Source organism: Spermophilus citellus, assembly GCF_964194105.1.
Source record: "Spermophilus citellus genome assembly, chromosome: 2".
Classification (NCBI taxonomy): domain Eukaryota; kingdom Metazoa; phylum Chordata; class Mammalia; order Rodentia; family Sciuridae; genus Spermophilus; species Spermophilus citellus.
This window is the reverse complement of record NC_138183.1, coordinates 257,216,761-257,236,079: the sequence shown is the minus strand read 5'-3', so window position 1 is coordinate 257,236,079 and position 19,319 is coordinate 257,216,761. Positions and strand designations below refer to the sequence as shown.

General features: G+C 59.8%; 2 protein-coding genes across 4 annotated transcripts in view; one reads left to right on the top strand and one right to left on the bottom strand.

Annotated features, from left to right (window-relative positions):
• The window catches only part of BRSK2 (BR serine/threonine kinase 2), a 54,860-nt gene extending 46,620 nt beyond the window's left edge, over window positions 1-8,240 (top strand). The window contains exons 17-21 of the mRNA XM_081278552.1: window positions 1,111-1,234; window positions 2,716-2,896; window positions 2,966-3,055; window positions 5,401-5,448; window positions 6,565-8,240. Coding sequence (XP_081134678.1) covers window positions 1,111-1,234; window positions 2,716-2,896; window positions 2,966-3,055; window positions 5,401-5,448; window positions 6,565-6,734 — 613 coding nt within the window. The 3' untranslated portion in view covers window positions 6,735-8,240. The remainder of the gene's footprint in view (window positions 1-1,110; window positions 1,235-2,715; window positions 2,897-2,965; window positions 3,056-5,400; window positions 5,449-6,564) is intronic.
• A 6,727-nt stretch (window positions 8,241-14,967) lies between these two features.
• Window positions 14,968-19,319, bottom strand: part of MOB2 (MOB kinase activator 2) — a 61,996-nt gene continuing 57,644 nt past the window's right edge. For all 3 annotated transcript variants that reach the window (XM_081282595.1, XM_081282596.1, XM_081282594.1), the window contains exons 4-5: window positions 16,535-16,659; window positions 14,968-15,999 (exon numbers count right to left, since the gene is read on the bottom strand). In XM_081282595.1, coding sequence (XP_081138721.1) covers window positions 15,689-15,999; window positions 16,535-16,659 — 436 coding nt within the window. In that variant the 3' untranslated portion in view covers window positions 14,968-15,688. The remainder of the gene's footprint in view (window positions 16,000-16,534; window positions 16,660-19,319) is intronic.

The following is a 19,319-nucleotide window of genomic DNA, read 5'->3' as shown; positions in this document are numbered from 1 at the left end:
CCTGCAAGCTCAGCAACTCCTGGTTTCCAGGGCGGGAGCCTGGATGTGCTCCACTGGGCACTGTGGCGGGTCTGAGCGCACTGGGGAGGAGCCCCTCCCAGCCCTGCGGTGGTGGGCAGGCTGGGTCCCCAGGGCTTCGGTGGGGAGACTGCCAGCAAGGTGGCAAGAGGCTGAGCCGTTTGCCCTCACTCAGAGGTGCCACCTGCACGTTTGCCATATCCCCCTGGTTCCAGTTCCCAGGGGCAGTAGCCCCCTATGGATGCAACTGAGGCTGGCAGTGTCTGCCCAACACACTGGCATCCAGCTCCTGTCCGGGCAGGGGCTCCACCGCAGATGGTATCTGTGACTTAGGAAAGAGTGGAAAGGGGAAGGATGGCCTCATGCAGTGAGGATGAGGAGCAGGATGACCTGGGGTGGCAGGGGGCCATGTGGGCCCAGGCCTGCCTGTCAGGCAGCTGAGGCCCGCTGGGCAGCAGTGGGTGCTGGCAGGCCAGCGGTCATCCGGTGCTGGGTCAGTCTGAGGAAATAAGGCTGTGGTAAGGTGAATCCCATGGCCAGGTGTAGATCACACTGGCCCTGGACCAGGTCTGGGAGTCCAGGATCTACATGTGGGGCCTGGTCTCCCAGGCAGAGCCAGCAGCCATCATCCCTAGGACACCTACCAGATGAAAGGGGCACGTGGCCCTGCTGTCTGCAGCTTCTCTCCCACGCCTGCCTGTACACCAGGTTGGGGGTACTTCTGCCAGGACGGGCACAGCAGACTACCCCAAACCCAGGGACCTGAGAGAAGGGCAGGGCTCGGGCTCCCTTCTAGCTCCCACCCCTGCCTGCCTGGCTGGTGTCCAGCATGTGCAGCTGAGACCAGCAGGGCCTCTGAGAGCAGGTTCAGGGTAGGAGGTGGAGTTAGTACGTTTGGAGAGGGTTGGGACCACAGGCTTGGGCTAGGTTAGGGTTAGTGTGGGGGTCAGGTTAAGGTTTGGGGCTGAGTTTGGGGAGATGGTTATGGGTTTTGGCCATACAGTGGTGTTGGGAGTGGGTGAATTAGGGGTGAGATGGGGCCAGCATTGGGGGCCGGTGGTGGGCCTGCCAGTCATCACAGTCTGTCCCCAGGCTGGCCAAGAAGTCCTGGTTCGGGAACTTCATCAACCTGGAGAAGGAGGAGCAGATCTTCCTCGTCATCAAGGACAAGCCCCTGAGCTCCATCAAGGCGGACATTGTGCATGCTTTCTTATCGGTGAGGCCAAGGCAGGGCCTGGCGGGCTGCCCCCCCCCCCCCGGGTCCAGCCTATGCAGGCAGGCAGCTGGGGCCCAGAACAAGCCTTGGTGCCCTCTTGCCCACATGCTTTCCTTCTTGGAGAAGCACTGCTGGAGGCCCTTGGCCTGCAGCAGGGGTGGGGGGCTGCTCTGGGCTGGCTGTGGAGGGATGGGCTCTGGGCATAGGGTGGGCTAGAGGCTGAGGGTGAATGCAGGTGGCCACACAGCTCAAGGGAGGCTGTGAGCTTGAGGGACCTGTGTGGGTTCCTGCTGACCTTCTGTGGACACCTGTTTCCTGTGCCCCTCTCCTCACCCATTGGTTTGTAGGCCTCACACAGCCCCTACCTTGCCCATGGAACCCAGTGGTCCCTGTGAGGGGGGGCCAGGCTTGGGGCCTTGAATGGGTGTCTCATCTTTTGGGTTCTGAAGAGCAGAAGGATCCTCAAAGACTTGAGTAGAGATATTGTTGTAGCCAGGATGTGAGCTCTCGGTCCCTTCAGGGGGCTTCTGTCCCTCCTGACATCCTGTCCTGGCTGGTGTCCTGTCTTGGGACTGCCTTGTGCTAGGCCAGGCCTGTCTGAGGCCTTCTTAGCTCATATCCCCACCCTAGTCCATCCTGGTCCACAATGTGCTGGCACTTGGCCCAGGAGAATCATCCTGTACTGTGGCCATCCACACTGAGGATGCCCCCCCCCAGGGTGGCTGTTCCCCACTGGACACACTGCCCGAGGGACCCTCAAGCCTTACTACCTGTGTGTCTACAGCTAAGGACCCCCCGGTGCCCCAGAGACGGCTCAAACCCTGCCGGGGATGCCCAGCCCGGGACAACAGTTGGGTTTCAGGCCGCAGAAGACACCTGTTCTCTTGCAGTCCCTCACTGCTCTCAGGCCTGGGCCTGTCCCCTTCCCAGCCCCATCTACCATGTCCCTGCGTGCTGCTCCTGGGTCGCCAGCCCCGCGTCAGCCAGAGCCAGGGCCCTGGTCCCTTCCCAGTGCTGGCCAGAGGCCATGTGCTGGTGCGGCCTGTCTGCCATGGCTCTGCCCATGCTGCTCAGCACTGTGGATCTGACTGAGCTGGGGAGGACTCAGCCCCTGTGTGCCTGGGCTCCGGAAGACCCAGGTCAGGGGACACAGTCTGCACCCTGAGTAGGGTGCTCTGATGCTCCCCTTAGCTCCTGCTCCCCAGCCTCAGGCTGCAGGGGTTCTCCTGGCCCTCCCCGCAGGCCCTCCCCGCAGACCCCAGGGCCACAGTTTGCATGCTCCTGACAGGCGGGGGCTGGGGACAGTGACTCTGTTAGTCTTGCCTGCACCACGCCTGCCTCACAGACCTGGCAACAGACTCAGGAGCACGGGGCCTGCGGCCTGGATTCTCTGGGTCGAGCAGGGCTGAGCTGCAGGGCTGCCGCCCAGGCTGCCTCCCAGGAGGGCCGGCTACGCTCATGCTGCGCTCTGTGCTCTTCAGATCCCCAGCCTCAGCCACAGCGTCATCTCCCAGACGAGCTTCCGGGCTGAGTACAAGGCGACGGGGGGCCCGGCCGTGTTCCAGAAGCCGGTCAAGTTCCAGGTGGACATCACCTACACTGAGGGTGGTGAGGCCCAGAAGGAGAACGGCATCTACTCTGTCACCTTCACCCTGCTCTCAGGTGAGCTTGTGGCCGGGGGCAGCTTTGGATGGCTGTGCGGCACAGGGATATGACCCCTATCTCCCCCAGGTCCCAGCCGCCGCTTCAAGAGGGTGGTGGAGACCATCCAGGCCCAGCTGCTGAGCACCCATGACCAGCCGTCTGCCCAGCACCTGTCAGGTGAGGCGGAGGCTCAGCTAGGGCACCTGTGGCTAGCGAGTGGGGCGTGGCCAGTGGCGCTGTGTGGACGGGAGGTGTGAAGGCCCAGCACGGCCTCCCTGCCCCAAGCTGTGGCTGCACCGCTCAGGAAGCAGGGCCCCTCCCCGGGCACAGCGGGCGGCAGCACACTGAAAGGTGCCTCTTGTCCACTGTAGAACCCCCCCCGCCAGTGCCAGGACTAAGCTGGGGTGCTGGGCTTAAGGGCCAGAAGGTGGCCACCAGCTACGAGAGTAGCCTCTGACGCTGGCAGGTAAGGTGTCCGGCCTGCTGCCGGGGTGGGGAGGGGCTGCGGGCAGGGCCTGGCAAGAGCCAGGCTGGCCTTGAGAGGGGCACCCTAGGCCCACTCGTCTGTTCTGGCCCTGGACAGGCCAGCGGGCCCAGCACCCAGGCAGCTGGACACTGGGGCCACCTGAGCAGGCTCTGGGAGTAGAGACCCAGGCCTTGCCCCTTGGGGGCTCCCTGCCACAGCACCCTAAGAGGGCTGGGGCTCCCCATCTCCCTGCAGCTCCTGACTACCTGAAGCCCTGCCTTGAGCAGCACAGGGACCTGGCCGCAGAGCAGGGTACTCAGGGGAGGGCTGCTAGGCCCTGGCCAGCAGGGGCATCCAGGCCACTGGCATCTGGTGGGGAGAGGCAACAGCTGCACACCTGGCCCTGTGCATGGCACACGCGTGTGGGCCCCAGGAGGCAGGACCTGGGCACGTGCATGGCTGTCTGTTAGCCAAGGGTTTGCTGAGTGTATGCATGGGGTCATGGTGAGTCATGCAAGGGGGTTGGGGCCTTGGAGACACAAAACAGCCCAAGCCCAGCCTCTCTGAGCCCCACAGCCAGCTGGGTCTCACTGGGCCCTTTTCCCAGCCTGCTGTCTCCACAGCTGGGGCCTGTCCATCACTTTTGTGCGTGTGTGGGGTCCTGGAGGTCCTGTTTAACCCTGCCCCCATCTCATTCCATCTTCCTGCCATCATCTGTGGATGTGCCTCCAACATGCACCTCGTCACCCCACGGTGACAGCCCTAGCCCTGGCCCAGACTCCAGGGAGCCCCCACTCCTGGGAGCCAGCCAGTGCAGTGGGCAGGAAGCAGGGTGGGCCAGGTGCCCAGGCAGGCACTGTTTTGGGGCAGGGGGACGTGCAGTCGACCTGAGCAGCCTGTGCCTCCTAAGGGCCAGGCCCCACCGTAGAGCAGAGTGAAACAGAGGCTGGACGCAGCAGGCAGTGCCAGGTGACTGAGCTGAGGACGACAGGCCGCGTCGGCTCTGGGAGGGTGGGTGTGTCTGGGGGCAGATGAAGCCCAGGTGGGGCCACTCAGCTGCTGAGGTCCTTCTCTGTTCCTGGCATCCCCACGAGCAGAGCCCCAGCATCCAGCCCTGGCCTTTGTTGAGCGCTGCCCTTCAGACTGTTGGTGCTCACTCTGGACCCTGTCTGTCCCCTTGTGGACCTGGGACCTCAGCCTGTCCCACTGTTGCCTGCCATGGGTCTCCTGCCTCCCAGCCATTCCTGGCCTCCTCCTCCATACTTCAGTGACTTAGCTCCAGAGCTTGTCCCTCACAGAAGGGACAAGCGCAGCTCCTCAGGACCTCCTGTCCTCCAGAACCCTGGTGGCCACTCTGACAGGGAACCCAGCCCAGGGTGGGGGTGGGGAAGCTCAGAGGCCCCTAGTGAGCAGGCCACATGAACATGTCCATCTGTCTGCAGGCCCCAGGGAGGGCTTGGAGGGACAGTTCCCACCCCAGGGCTCTGCTACCACCCCAGCCTTGGCCCCTACCAGCAGGACACTCCCAGGCTCAGCAGAGGGCGGGAGAAGGCCAAGGAAGGGGGGCCAAGACAAGTTGAGGGGTGAGTGGGAGCCACCCCATGCAGTGCCTGAGTGGCAGTGAAGATGCCAGGGGCCAGTGTAAACCATGCCAGAGCAGTATGTCTGTCCTTAGTTAGGCAGGGGACAGAGCAGTCAGGCAGACCCCAGGACAGGGCTACGTCCTACCTTCTGGCTCTGGCTGCTGGGGATCTTCCACTGCCACCTGGCTCCCGCCCCACTGCGGGCAGGCGATTCCTGCCCTGACCCCTGCCACTAGCTCAACTCTGTCCTTGCTCTAAGCCCTGCCCTCAGGGCCTAGCCCTGTGCCCTGCCCACTCCCAGCACTGCCTGGTCCTAGATCTTCCCTGTCTGGGCCCTGCCCACTCCTGGCCCCACCCATCTGGGCCCAACCCCTCTGGGCCCTGCCAGAGGCTGCAGGTGGCCAGCCGGTCAGATAGGAGTGGGCAGCCTTTTTCACTCTCTCCCTCCCTCCTCTCTCCATTCTGTGCTCCAGACACCACTAACTGTATGGAAATGATGACGGGGCAGCTTTCCAAATGTGGTAAGAATCCCTCACGCTCACCTGCACCTTAGCCGTGGTCCCACTGCACCCCACAGCCCGCCTGGCCAGTGCTGCCCTGTGCTCCTGAGGCTGTCTTGGAGGCTCTGTGAATGCACAGGCACCTGACCACCCAGTCTCCCTGCCCCGCGGCCCCCATCTTCTGCCAGGAGCAGTAACCATCACTCACTCCCCTCCCTGCGCAGCCCCTGTCCATCCCAAGGACCAGGGCAGGCACAGGAGGGACCCCAAGGCTTGGAGCAGGAAGGGAGGGGTCCCCATACCTGAAGTTGGTGAGGGTCCAAGGTACAGGTGCTGGCCTGGAGTCAGAATGGATTCTGTCTACCGGCTGGGCCTGGCAGGGTGAGGAGGAGGCCTGCAGGGCTCTGGGCTTAGATGGAGGTCAGGTTAGGAAGTAGAGTTGAGGTGCCCCAATGGCGTGCCTGGGCAGTGAGCACAGGCCCCCGGAGGGGTGGTCACCCTGTTTCTGCCCATTCTTCCTGCTTTCTGGGATCAGGAACCTGGCCTAGCTGTCTGTCCCCAGACCCCTGCCTGCCTGCCTATGCCCTCCATGCCTGTCCACCCATCCGTCCATCTGTCTGTCTGCTGCTGAATGTCCATGCTGGCCAGGGGCTGGCTCCAGGCCTCCTGGGAGGCACATTCCCTTGCTGAGTCCTTGGGTGCTGGCTGCAGCCTCCCCACCCTTGTGCAGGCTCCTGCAGGGGGCAGCTGCTGACCTCAGGGTCCTGCTCAATCTTGGGGTTCCTAGTGGGCCCTGGCCTTTACACCACTATTTCCAGAACTGGGGTCCGCCAGCCCCCAGGCTGGGAGGGGAGAGGAGGGGTTCCCAGGGCTCTGCGGCCCCTCTGGGTGCGGGAGCCTCCCGCCTGCCGCCTGCTTGCTGCAGCCCTGCCCGCCCGCCCGCCTCTCTGACACCTCCTTGGGCTTTTCTTCCTCCTCAAGGCCTCTCCGTTCATGTGTTTGTTTGTTCTCTCTCCTTCCCTCCCTTCCTCTTTCTCCCCCACCCTTTTCTTTTTCTTTTCTTTTTTTGTCTCTGTTCTGTGTACCCAGGCAGCCCATTGAGTAACTTCTTTGACGTAATTAAACAACTTTTTTCAGACGAGAAGAACGGGCAGGCGGCCCAAGCCCCCAGCACGCCCGCCAAGCGGAGTGCCCACAGCCCCCTCGGCGACTCCGCGGCCGCTGGCCCTGGAGGGGACGCCGAGCACCCCATGGGCAAGGACACGGCCGGGATGGGGCCGCCCGCTGCCCGCTGCGAGCAGCCTTAGACACTAGTCCCTCCCCAGCACAGCGCTGACCGCGGTGCCCACCGCCACCGCCTAGTGTGGACCCGGGCCAGCCGCCCGCCCAGACGTTGCCTCCAAGCCTGGGAGCAAAGGAGAGCGCGGGGCCTCGGCGTGCGGGCGGGGCGCCGCTCGCTCTCTTTTCTCTCTCGCGGTCATTGTCTCTGCCTGTCTCTGACGACGTCGCTTGTTTCCGCTCTGATACCAGGAATTATCCCGAAAAGCTAACATGCCACCTCCAGGAGGCCACCCTCTGCTCCTCGCGGACACTGGCTGACCGAAGGCAGCTGCTGCGGACCGCCCTCCCTCCTCCTGCTGCTGCCGGGCGGGCGGCGAGGCCAGCGCACGTCCACCACCCCTGGCCCCCCCGTGCAGCTCCGCATGGCCCGCGGGAGGAGGGCCCGGCTCCGGATGCCTCCTCCAGCCCAGCAGACCTGCGGCAGGGACAGCCTGCCCTGCCGTCTCCGTCTCCGGGGCAGGGGCCGTGGCAGGCGAAGCCGCTCCTGGAGGCCTCCCGGCCGTCTCCTCTCCTCCACACCTCGGCCTCTCCAGGGCCACCTCCTGTCTCGTCTGCATCCATTTCCCCACACTGCCTCACTGGGGGCCGCGGGCACACCTGGCTTTGAAGGTCCTCCCTGGCTGAGTGGAACAGACCCTGTGGGCGCTGGAGCTCCTGGGGCTGGCCAGGCTGTGGGGCTGGGCTGAGACCAGTATTATTTATTTGCTGTTTTAATTTATTGAGTTTCCTTATTTCTCTGTTCTCTGTTCAGGGAAGGGGTGGCGGCATGCCCTCCTGCTGTCTGTCCCTGCCGTCTGTCTGTCTGTGTGTCTCGGGCAGGGTGGGTCCGGAGCCAAGGTGCCCTCTGAGGACACAGCCGTTGGGGGCTGGGGGCAGTGGGGCTGGCCGGTAGATGCGCGCTGGCAAGCTACTGTAAACTTTAAAGAATTCCTGCAAGATATTTTTATAAACTTTTTTTTCTTGGTTGTTTTTGGAAAAGGGTGTGGGGGTGGGGGGACCGTGGGGGCAGGGCTGAGATTCTGTGTTTTGGTTCCTTGCTCTTGGTTATTTCTATATACATATACATATATATATTTAAAGAACTGCGCGGGTAGCTCTGCCCCAGGTGGCTTTATTGCTGCCTAGAAGCAGCACCAGCTCTGTTGGGGGGCTTGGGGCTGGGTGTGGTCCTAAGCAGGGCGGCTGAGACCCCCCTGTGACCCACACCTCGGCCCCTCTGGCCAGGCCAGGCTGGGTGACCTTGGTTTAGTGTCTGAGGGTGAAGGGGTAGAAAGAGGGCCCTGGGCTGGCACCCCACTGACACACGGGATGGCAGGCCCACCTCGGGGCATTTTTTTTAATTAAAATTAAAAAAAAAAAGCTTTAAAAAAAAAAAAAGACAAAGTCAGTGGCGTGTGCCTCTGCAGTGTGTTTCTCCTGTACGTGGTGAGGTGAGGGGCCTGGCCACCCTGCCCGCTGCCTGCTGTCCACTGTCCACCGCAGACCCGCCTTGCTCCACCCTGCCTCCGGCTTCCGTTCACATCCCTTCTGTCCAGCCGGCCTGGCCCCCGAGGCTGGCACCAGACGCGGGGCGGCGCAGGAGGCGGGGGCAGGCCCGATGCATGCCTTTGCTGTGGTGTCTCCCCTGCCGGCCCCTCGTGTAGATTTTAATGCTTCTGTTACATTGAAACTCCACCACAGGCTGGGATTCCAGGCATAAAACAAAACCAAACACCTGTAACAGCAAGAGCCACGCAGCACAGCCGGAGCGGGGGCTTGTCCAGGAGACAGAGCCACGCGGCACAGCGGCGGGGGGGGGCGAGGGGGGGCTTCTCCGGGAGACAGAGGGTGCCGAAAGCAATACCTCTCCTTGGCCTTCCTCTTTGTACTCCAGACACACGCGGACTCACGCGGACGTCCCCATCCAGTGTACCCCCTGTCAGATGACTGTGAGCAACTTCAGTTCCAGAACAATAAATTCCTTCCGAAAAGACAATTGATGCAAGGTCTCCATCCACACTTGATGCAAGGTCTCCATCAGGGCGGAGTGGGTTCAGGAAAGGCAGAGACGCCCTGAGGCGGCTCTCACCCTGGTGTGAGCCTGTGTGGGCTCTGCCCAGCTGAGAACAACCCCTGCACAGGGGTCCAGGCAGCCATGGTCAGTCACATGTTGCGTCATCTCCCCAGACTGCCCTGGTCTGAGACAGTACCACATTTAGGGACAGGGCTGGCATGGAGCTCTGCTGTGGACAGGGTAGCAGGAAACAGGAGCACTGTCCTCGCCTCATCCCTGCAGCTCCACTAGCACCCTGAGACCTGCACAGGGCCACCCAGCACCTAGGCTTTCTCCTGGAGAATGAGCCTTCCTGTTCCTTACTCGGGGAGAGTGCAGGCTGGACACTGACCTGGCCCAGAAGTAAGGGTCCAAGGTTGCTGAAGGATGGTTTCAGTCACACCCACTGTGGAGGGTCGCAGGCCATGGCACCATGTCACCCACAGCCTGGCTGCCCTTCTTCTGTGAGAGCATAAAGGATGGATCCCGTTCCCAGGGCCAGAAGACAGCAGGCCCCATGTTTGGGAGGGCCTAGGAGTCCCCCACAGCCTGAAGGCAGATGGGGCAATCTCCAACAGGGTTCTGAGCAGAGAACACCATGTCCACAAAGCCACCGTTCCCAGGCGTGGCTGCAGCGCGGCCTAGTGGCAGTGCCCAGCCTTTACCCCGCCATCCCTAGAGAAGGGCTCCATCACCCGTGCCAACACTGGGGGCTGGCTGACTGTGGTGGGGTCATCCGGTGCTCTGTGGAAGCTCTGGGGGGCTCTGAAGCATTCCTGGCCTCTGTCCAATACCTACCAGAAACTGTCTTCCGCTTCTGCTGTGACAACCAAAAGTTCTCCCAGATATTGCCATGTATCTACTGGGGCAGAATGGCACGGTTGAGGCCCTGTTCTAAAGTTCAGCATCTGGCTGGTATACCATCTTGAAGAAGGAAGAAAGCCTGAGAGCACCATGTTTTTCTGGCTTAGCTCTGAGCTCAAAGTCCAGAAGAAGAGTGCTGAGGTGAAGCTGGGGTCATTCCCATCCTGGATGTCACTATGTCCTCAAGGGAGATGGTTTCCTGAGAGCAGCCAGGGGACAGACTCTATTGCCGTGACGCATAGCACATTATCTCAGTTAATGTGAGCTTTAAGAGAGGTTCCAGGTCGTGGGTAGGAAATCTTGGCCTGTGGTCCTGCAGTGCTTTTCTGAGAGCTGACCACACAGACCCACTGGACACTGAAGTCTACGGTTTGCTTAACGTGCACTGGATTGAGTCCAGAAGGAAACCAATCGACTGAACAGACCTGCCGGCTTCCCATCTGCACACCTACTGCCCCCGTGGCTCAGGAAGGGGCCTTGCCCTTCAGTCTCACTTCTCCCACCAAGCTCTCTTGGTTTCAGCTAACAGAAGCCAAAGCAAGCTTATCCCCAAACTGTATTTATATAAAAAAATAAAATAGATACAAAAGGTTTCTATGTGTCAGACACTGTCCTGAGCACTTTAGACTCAGCATAAAGCCAATGGTCCTCAATGTTATTCCTATGAAGAAATTAAAATGAGGACTTGGGTGGGGTTCCCAATCCCTAGTTCTCGGGTGCATTTTGGGTCTGTGCCTACCACGGCCTGGCCCGAGTGCTGGGTTCCCAGTGAGCTAGCAGTGGGTCTACAGGTGGACTGTGGAGATGGCTGACCCATGCCTGCCAGGGCTGAGTGCCGGCAGGAGCTGCCGCAGGGTGAGGTGAGCTCAGGGAGGAGACGCTGAGCACCCACAGGCCTCTGCTCGGAGGGAGCCTGTCCCAGCTTCAGTCCCCACTTTCAGTTGGCCTCCTGAGTCAGAATCCCTGGTGTCATGAGAGGGTGGATCCTCAGTGTTCCCCGGGCCAGCCGCCCGGCCACCCATCCTATGCCAGGGAGTTCATCACCAGAGGCGTCCGGGCCTCACTGGCAACTCGGCCTCCCGTCTTGCCCCCTCTCCCTGTGGGCCAGAGCCTCCCCACCCTCTTCTCTCCTCGCCCTTAACATTTTCCCTTCCCTGGACAACCTCCCCCAACACACACACACACACACACTTCCTGTCACCACCCAAGCTTCTTTTGGTATCATCTGCCAAGGGATAGAGGGAGGCCAGCAGGAAGCCAGAAAGAGGAGGGTCGGTAGAGAGGAGAGAAGACCATGGAGGACATCAGGCAGCAATGCCTGAGGAGGGGACAGGGTGGGCTGACGAGCAGGGAGAGGAGTCCCCACCCAGAAGCCCAGCACCAGCCTGCACTGGGACATAGAGTTCATGGTAATCACACACCCAGGAGCACTATGGCTCCTCCTTTGATGGATCGTCTTATTAAAGGCCTTCAAAACAGACCCTGGGAGTGCCTCGTGGCCCATTTTACAGAGGGATTAGATTCCTATCGCTGCTATAACAAGTTACCCCCAACAGTAGTTTAGAACATAAACTTCTTCTCTTGTGGTTTTGGAGTCAAGAACTGGTAGGGCTCACTGAAGTGATCTCACGGAGCCAAGATCAAGGTTCCGGCAGGGCTTTGTTCCTTCTGGGGCTCAAGGAAGGCTCCACCTCCCAGCCTTTCTAGCCTGAGGCCTCCCTGCGCCCCTTGGGTCAGGGCCCCTGTCCACCTTCAGAGCAGGAGAGCAGGCTGTGCTGCACGCGGCTGTCCCTGCAGCTCCCGGCTCTGCCTCTGCTGCCGTTTCATGTTAAGGCCTCTGGTCACACAGGGCCTGGTCCATCTCCACGCCAGGCCAGTACTTCATAGTGCTCACCCATCTATACTTTAAAACCCCAGCTGTGTCAGGGACATTGGTGGGATCCAGGCACTGGGACCCGAGCACGTTGGGATGAGAGACATCATTTTACTTGCTCAGGTCCACTGCCTAGCCCCTGTTTGCACATGAGGTGGGTGACACTCTGGGTGTGGTCCTTCCTGGGCAAAGTCTCTCTGTGTGTGCTTTCTAGCCACAGAGGCAGGGCAGAGCCCAAGCAGCTGTACAGGTCCCTGTGGCTCATGGCTCTGCCCCTACATTCACACCCTGCCCTCTGACCCCCAGTCTCCCTGTTCCCCTGAACTGGGGAGTGAACTCAGGGGTGCTCTACCACTGAGCCGCACCCCAGCCCTTTCTGATTCCTAAGTTGTCCAGGGTGGCCTCCTACAGCGGACACCCAAGTGACTAGGATCACCAGTGTGTGCCGCGACACCCACTAGCCCAGCTTTCTCTTAATGAAAAGCAGCAGGTCTGCTTTCCTTCGCGACTTCCTGGCTGCAGAACTCTGGGGGCCCAACAGGCTTTTATCTCACCCCGTCTCCCTGCTCTCAGGTCCAGCAGGCAAGGTTTCTGAGGACAGCACTTTCTTAGAACCTCATGGGTCTCTACCTCGACCATGTGGATTCACTCCAGGAGACCAGGGGCTTTCCATAGGCCCCTACAGACCACCTTTTCTCTATTTTAGCTTCTGCTTAGATGACCAAAGGTGTCTATTAGCCACCACTTTGTATCTTCAAGAGCCCTCTGACCTTTCCATCTTTCTGAAGTACTAGCAAAAGCTCATCTGCTGCACCCTCAACCCTTCCTTGGACAAATCTCCTCTGTGATTTGGCTAAGCTGTTGCGAGCTCCCTGCTGCTCAAGGGCTGCTGCCCGCGTACTCTCCTTCCTCCTAAACTGCATGAGCAGCAAGATGGGACCTTGCTGCCGCCACCAGTCCATCTACTGAATGCCCAAGCTAGCTGTGTGCGGGTCCTGCTTTCCTCAACAAGAAAGGACGGCTCAGCCGCGCCTTCCCCACGACAGGTTCCTTGCTCCTGGCCCTCCCAACAGCACCTCAAACACTGCTATTTCTGCTCAGAGGATGATCTCAGCAACTCGAAGTTCCCTCAGAGATGAACTGGCCCTTCTCCATCACCTCCCTGACTCTGCCAACCATTTGCCCAGCGACTCTGGGCTTTATCATGCCCCACGGAAGTCTTCTCATCTCTGCCTACTGCCCAATTCCAAAGCCACTTCTGCAGTTCTAGGGGTCTGTTCTAGTAGTGCCTCACTCCTGGGACCAGAAACTGCCTTCGTTTTCTGCAGTTGTGGTTGCCACAAGTTTAGTGACTCCAAAGAAGACAAATTTGTTACCTTTTAGTTCTGCAAGCCAGAATACAAAACGAGTCTCATCAGGCTAAAGTTGGGGTTTAAAATTGGCATGGCTGGTTCCTTCTGGAGGCCTGTGGGGACAGCTCATCTCCCTTTCCCAGCTTCCAGAGACGCTGAGCTGGGCCCCTTCCCTGCCTTGGCTCTTTATTTCTAGTAAGGACCTATTTTACGTGTAAGGATGCTCAGGATGACCTCGGCACACTGGGATAACTCAGGTCTCCCACCTCAAGGTCAGCCTGCAGCTTTCACTCGCTTTGCCACAGAAGCACTATGGAGTTGCAGGTTCTAGCAATCATGACACAGACTCGGGAAAAAATTGTTCCACCTGCCAGGACAGATGAGAGAGAACCTGTGGGTACCTGCTGGGATTCAGTCTGAGCTTCTTCAATGTAGGGAGAACTGAGGGAGCTGTGTGCAGCCACCTTCCTGCAAGCAGGGAAGCTGCAGCAGAGGCAGGGAGGCTTCTTCAAGGGCCCAGGTTTTGGACAGGACATGGCAGGTCTTGCAGCCAGAAGCCATCCAGGAGGCAGGGCGCACACTGCATTGCCCTGTCACCCTCAGAGGCGGCAGGAAACATCCTCCAAAGGGCTGGTTCTAGCCTTCATCCAGATGCCCATCCCCTCCCAGGTGGGCGTGTGGCCAGGAGTCCTATAGCACCCTACTAAGTATCAGGACAAGATGCATCTTGGACACTTGCCTGTGGCTGTCCTGTGATGCTGGTGGAGATGTGTCACCCCTTCCTTCCAGGCCCCATCCTGCAGCTCCAGCCCCACCCTAGACAATCACAGAGCCCAGACGCTCCCCACCCACAGGCTCCTCTACCTCCACCAGCCCCCACTGGGCAGCCAGGCCATGTTCCTAAACACACTGACCCAGGCTGCAGGCCAGATGTGCTCCCTGCAGAGCTCATTCCAGAGCCCAGCTCCCCATGCCCCGTGACCTGGGAGCCGACTAGAGGACATTCCTGCTAGGCCAGCCTCCTCCCTCCTCTTGCCATCCCTCTCCTGGAGGTCCTGTGGCACCCTCAGCCACTGCAGGTGCTACCCCAGCTGTCAAGTTCTATGACAGGAGACATGATGAGCATCACCCAGGGTGCGAGGCTTGGACAGCCCAGGGGGCTCCATCCCTGGCACTGAGTCAGCAGGCTTGGGTTGAAAGTCCAGGCACTAGGGAGTCTAAAGTGACCCCAACTGACCCTCTGTGCAGCTGACAGTCAAAATCACAGGGCAGGACCCATATGAGGAGGCAGTGGGGCCAGGATGTGAAGACCCTGGGGTGCCCCTGGACTTTCTGGGGAAATTTGGGGCTATCAGGTTGGGGGCAGCTCTCAAGGATGGGAGAAGGAGAGGCTGTCCCCATAAAGCAACAAGGAAGCTGCTACCCAGGTTCAGAAAGCAGACAGGTGGGACTGGCCCAGATGGAGCTGAGAAGACCCCATGGGAAGCAGAGAGGGAGGGGGCTCTGGCCTCCAGTTCCTCTCCGGGGCGGGCCACGGTACAGAGCAAGTAGAGAAAGGGCCTATCAGACACAGGCATGCTGCACAGGCTAGGCTGGAGGCCTTCCAGAACCCAGGCGGCCAACAATTTTGGGGTGTATGTGGAGATTGAACCTTCTAGGAGCCCACTTCCAGGGCACTGTCCTCAGTCACCAGGCATAGCATGCCTGCCACTGGGGTGGGGCCTGAGGTCCTGTGCTGGCCAGGCCCTGTCCCTGCCCTGGCTCTCTCCCTCCCCCACTCAGTTTCCAGACCAGCTCCAGGCTGTAGCTCAGGCCCCTGGCCCCACTTCTTCCCTAAGCCCTCTCATGTCTGCAGCCCTGAGCTCACAGCCCCAGACAGGAATGGCCCCTGCAGCAGAGCCCACGGCGCAGGCTGGCCAGGAATCCCTGAGACAACTGCAGTCACATGAGAGGGTGCCTGTCCCCGCATGAGGATGACACAGGAGGTGATGTGGTCCTGGCAACCTGACACTGCTCCAGGACAAAGACAGGGCTGCCCACTGGGAGGGAGGAGCGACCAGGCTGAGGACACACTAGGCTCTGACCTGAGAGGATTCTTTTTATTAGGACTGCACAGATGAACTGAAGCGGATCTCTGCCTTCTGCTGACAGCCGCGTCTCCAAGCAGGGCCTGAGCCCTGTTGTGGCTCCGCCCTGGTACCTGCACATGGCAGGCTCTCCCTGCATCAGGGAGGCAGCAGGAAGGGGTGACGGGAGCAAGCAGCAGGTAGGAGCCCTTGCAGATCGCCCCAGGCCTCCCATAGCTGGCTGACTCAGAGCCATCCACAGCCAGGATCCCAGCAAGGCCAGGGGTGGGGGACGGGGAGGGGTCTCTGTAAAAGTGAGCCCCACCCCCAAACAGAGCAGAAACTCAGGTATGCAAGCCAAGCCCCCATGGAGGGGGATCCACCTACCACAAGGTGTTTCTTTCCAAGCAGTGGAGTCCCCCAAGGAGGGGCGAGGGGAGGGCGGGGCCGCACGGGAAGACGCAAGGGAGGAACACCCTGCAGAAGACTCAGCCCTCAGTCCAATAAATGCTTGTTGAATGCGTGAATGAATCCAAAGGCTCTCCGCTACCCACGGCACTCATCCATCCAACAGGGGAGCAGGAAGTGCGCGGCCCAGCAGCAGCGTCTGTGGAGCCCACACTTGGGCGGCCTGGCCTCAGAGCTCACCACCAGCGTGTCTGGGCACGTGTGCGCACACGCAGACCCACGGTTGTCTCTTTGCACATGTGCACCCCTGTCCAGCCCTTGGGGCTCATCTCTCCTTCACGTGGTTCTGTGCCCCGGGGGCCCCACTGCTGGCCCCGTCCCCACCCCCGCCGCCCCCACTGGGGCTGCTGCACAGCACCTCGGTGAGGTCGTCCAGCACGGCGGTCTCTTTGGGGTCGAGCAGATTGAACTCCCTGGCGAAGAGGATGAAGTGGACGTACAGTGTGTTCAAGTGTCCGTGCAGCTCGAGCGCCAGGGTCTCCTTGAAGTGGGCCCAGTAGATGTGGCCCAGCACGTGGAACAGGTACTTGCAGATCTTCTTCACCAGGGACTCGAAGGAGCTGGGGAATTCTCTGCCTAGGGGGAGGCTGGGTGTCACAGGCCTGCAAGAGGCCAGGCTTCTGCCTCCAGGTAGCCCGTCCAGCCTGGAGCACACGCACCTGCCGCCATTTCCTGGCCCGGACATCAGACAGCAGAAGTGACAGGAGCTCAAAGGACACTCTGTCCCGAGCCCTCCCTGAAACTCGCATGTGTCTGGAGTGGAGGGTGCTGGCCATTGTGTGGGCTGCCCCTATGCCACCCTGACAGGCACTCCAGGGCTCTCTATGTGGGCCACGCTGCAGCGAGTGGCCAGTGCATGGCACTTCCTGCTACCAGGCGCTGTCCCTCCGCAGCTCAGGATCATTTCCATGTCCTTCTTGGGGGCCAAGAAGGGCCTGTTAGGGCCCCAAGGTCCCGAGAGTAGGAGGTGTGCTCAAGCCTTTCTGCCATGGGCGCTGCCTCACTCCACAGCCCAGGTCCCTCATGACAAAAGGGGCAGGCCCCACAGCGGCTGCCCCAGCCCACCCCCAGCCCCCGCCCCCAGCCCCAGGAGCAGCACCGTGAGACGCACCGTATTTCGTAGGGAAGACGTCCTCGTCAGTCACCAGCTTCTGCACGGAGCTCATGACGAAGTCCACGTACTGCGGCGCCGTGCACTTCACCTTCTTGCCCCGCTCGTCATGCCAGCAGTACTGCCTGTGGGACAGAGGCCAGTCAGGACGCCTGCCTGGCCACAGAAAGAGCCAAGCCCAGCCTGACTGAATGCACAAGCGGGAAGCCCACTGTCTGCAGTGACGTGGGTTGTCTCTCTGTTACGTGGACGTGCACCCCTGCTGGGAGGCAGCCTGGGACCTGGGATCTGCCAGGAGGCCCCCACCTTGGCAGTGTCCTGCTCCCACTGCTCAAAGCTACACCCTTCCCATAGAGCCAGTGGGTCTCCCGTCAGTGGCCTGAACCCTGGGCACCCACGCAAGCACCTCCCCAGCCAGACATGGGTGGCCAGTCCTCCTGTGACTGGCTAGCCCCAGTAGGCCAGGGCCTGCAACAAGGACCTGCCGGTGCACAGCCCACTCATGCAGCCACAGTGGGCCTCACGGCACTCACACTCCACACGGGAGCCCGTGCTGCCCTCAAAGCACACGGCTGCCCTGGGGGCCACTCCAGGAGCAAGGGCCAGGGAAGGAATCACACAGGCTTCTCACTCCACACCAGTCATGGGGACAGATTGGGGTTGTCACTGCTGAGATGGGTCCCCATGTGTGTGGCCCACAGCCTGTTCATCCACTTGCCAGCTGGGGGCGATCTGGGTTCTTCCCAGGTTAGGGCACTTGAGGACCCCGCTGCTGCAGACACGCCTGCAGTGGGTCTGTGTGGACACAGGCTTCCCCTTCTCTAGGGCAGATACCCAGGAAGGAGTCACCGGTCACAATCAGTATGTGCTTCAACCGTGAGCACCTGCCAAGCCACTGTGCGGACGGCGGCACAGCTCAACCCCTTGCGCTGTGCGTCCTCCGAGCACAGGTGTGCTGCATACGTGGCAGGACCTTGTCCTGGCTCTGAGTGGACCTCTCTGGCTGCTTCTGGCGGTGGTGAGCTGTGCCTGAGCCCTCTGCCCGAAATGTCATGGGCCATGTTCCCAAGCACTGGGACCTCTTGTTAGGCTAGGGACTCTGTCCTTCAGCAGTGTGTGGCTCCCGATCGCACTTGTGCACGATGCTCTCCCACCCTGTAGTTTCTTTTCTCTCTAGGAGCAGAAGTCCAGGATCTTCATGAAGTCCCTGGTATGGGGTTGTCCACCAGCAGATGGTGCTCTGCTGTCAAGTCTGTGAGCTCTCTTACACCTTCTTCTGAAACTCTCCTAAGTGCCCAGTGCTCTCTGAGGAGTGTGCAAGGTCCAGGTGGTGCTCTGTTCCTTTCTCTCCCTGCTGCTGAATTTACTTGGCACACTGTCAGTGTAGGCCAGTGCAAGTGCCTTCTGCACTCTGCTCTAACCCTGCGCTGAGTATCTGTCCCTTGGCCAACACCACTCTTGTCTTAACTGTGTGGTTTTGCAGTAAATCCTAACACTGGGGACTTCACCAGCTTCACTCTAGTTTTGGAATCACAGCTGTTGTAGTTACTGTGCCATCCATGCACATTTCAGAGTTAGCTGGACCGAAGCCACAGACTAGGGCTGCACTAACCTGAAAGGCCTATGTGGAGGGCAGCTGGCACCCTCGCATGCTGGCGCACGAGCAAGTCCCTCCACCCATGCAGGCCACCTGAGATCTGCTTCTGCAGTGTACCCCACAGGCACAGACCCTGCAGATGCCAAGTCCATACCTCAGAATGGCACTGTTTTGGGAGCTACAGTGGGTGGTACTGCTTGATTTAGGTTCCAACTGCGCATTGCTAGCACATAGAACTGTTTGTTTGCTTTGCCTGTTGACCTTACTGGATTTATTTTTTGCTTGAACCCTGAGGTTTTCACGATTGTGTTCTGCACAAATGTGGACCTTTCGTCTCTTCTCTTCTTGCTTATCTTAGGAGATGTATGACTCATGCACAGAAGATGTTTTGTAATGTCCCCTACTGTCTTCCAGGGTCTTTGCAGTGACAGAGCCACTTGTCCCTCCTACCCAGCATTCGCCTCTCTCATCTTCCTGCCAGGGGCATATCAATTCTACTGACCTTTCCCAGAACCACATTTTGGTTTCACTGATTTTCCCTGTTGTTTTCCTGAGTCAATTCTGGTGATTTCTGCTCTTATTTATTTTCCTCTGCTCAATTTGGGTTGCTTTTGCTCTTTTTCTAGTTTTTAAGATTGAAACTTATCAATTTGAGATCTTCCTTCTCTTTCTGAAATAAACACGGAGTCCTATAAATGTCCCTCTCGGCCTTGATGTGGCTGTGTCCCACAAATCCTAGTATTTTGTGTTCAATTCAAATAGCTTCTAACTTCCCTGGAGACTTCCTGCCTGACTTCCAGTGTCCGTGGATTTTCCTGTCTCCTGTTACTGACTTCCAGTTTCCCTACACTGCGTGTGGACACCTTCCTTCGCATTACTAGACTCTTCAGGACATGTCAAGGGCTCTCCCGTGGGAAGGACATCATCTATTTTGATGGTTCCCTGTGAACGTGACGCTGGAGTGTCCTCAACCACTGCTGCACTCTGCGCTCCAGCAGCTGAGACCCCCACACTGGCGGCCTCTGGCCTCTGCTGCGGCTCTGCAGGCTTAGTGCCCAGCCCATCCTTTCTGCTCGAGGAGCTGACCGTTCTCTAGCACGCGACCGTCGCCCCAGCGGCGGCCTTGCTGTCTCTGCTGGCTCGAACACAGCCACTTTGGCTGCTATCTGGGTGGCATCTCCTTGGCTT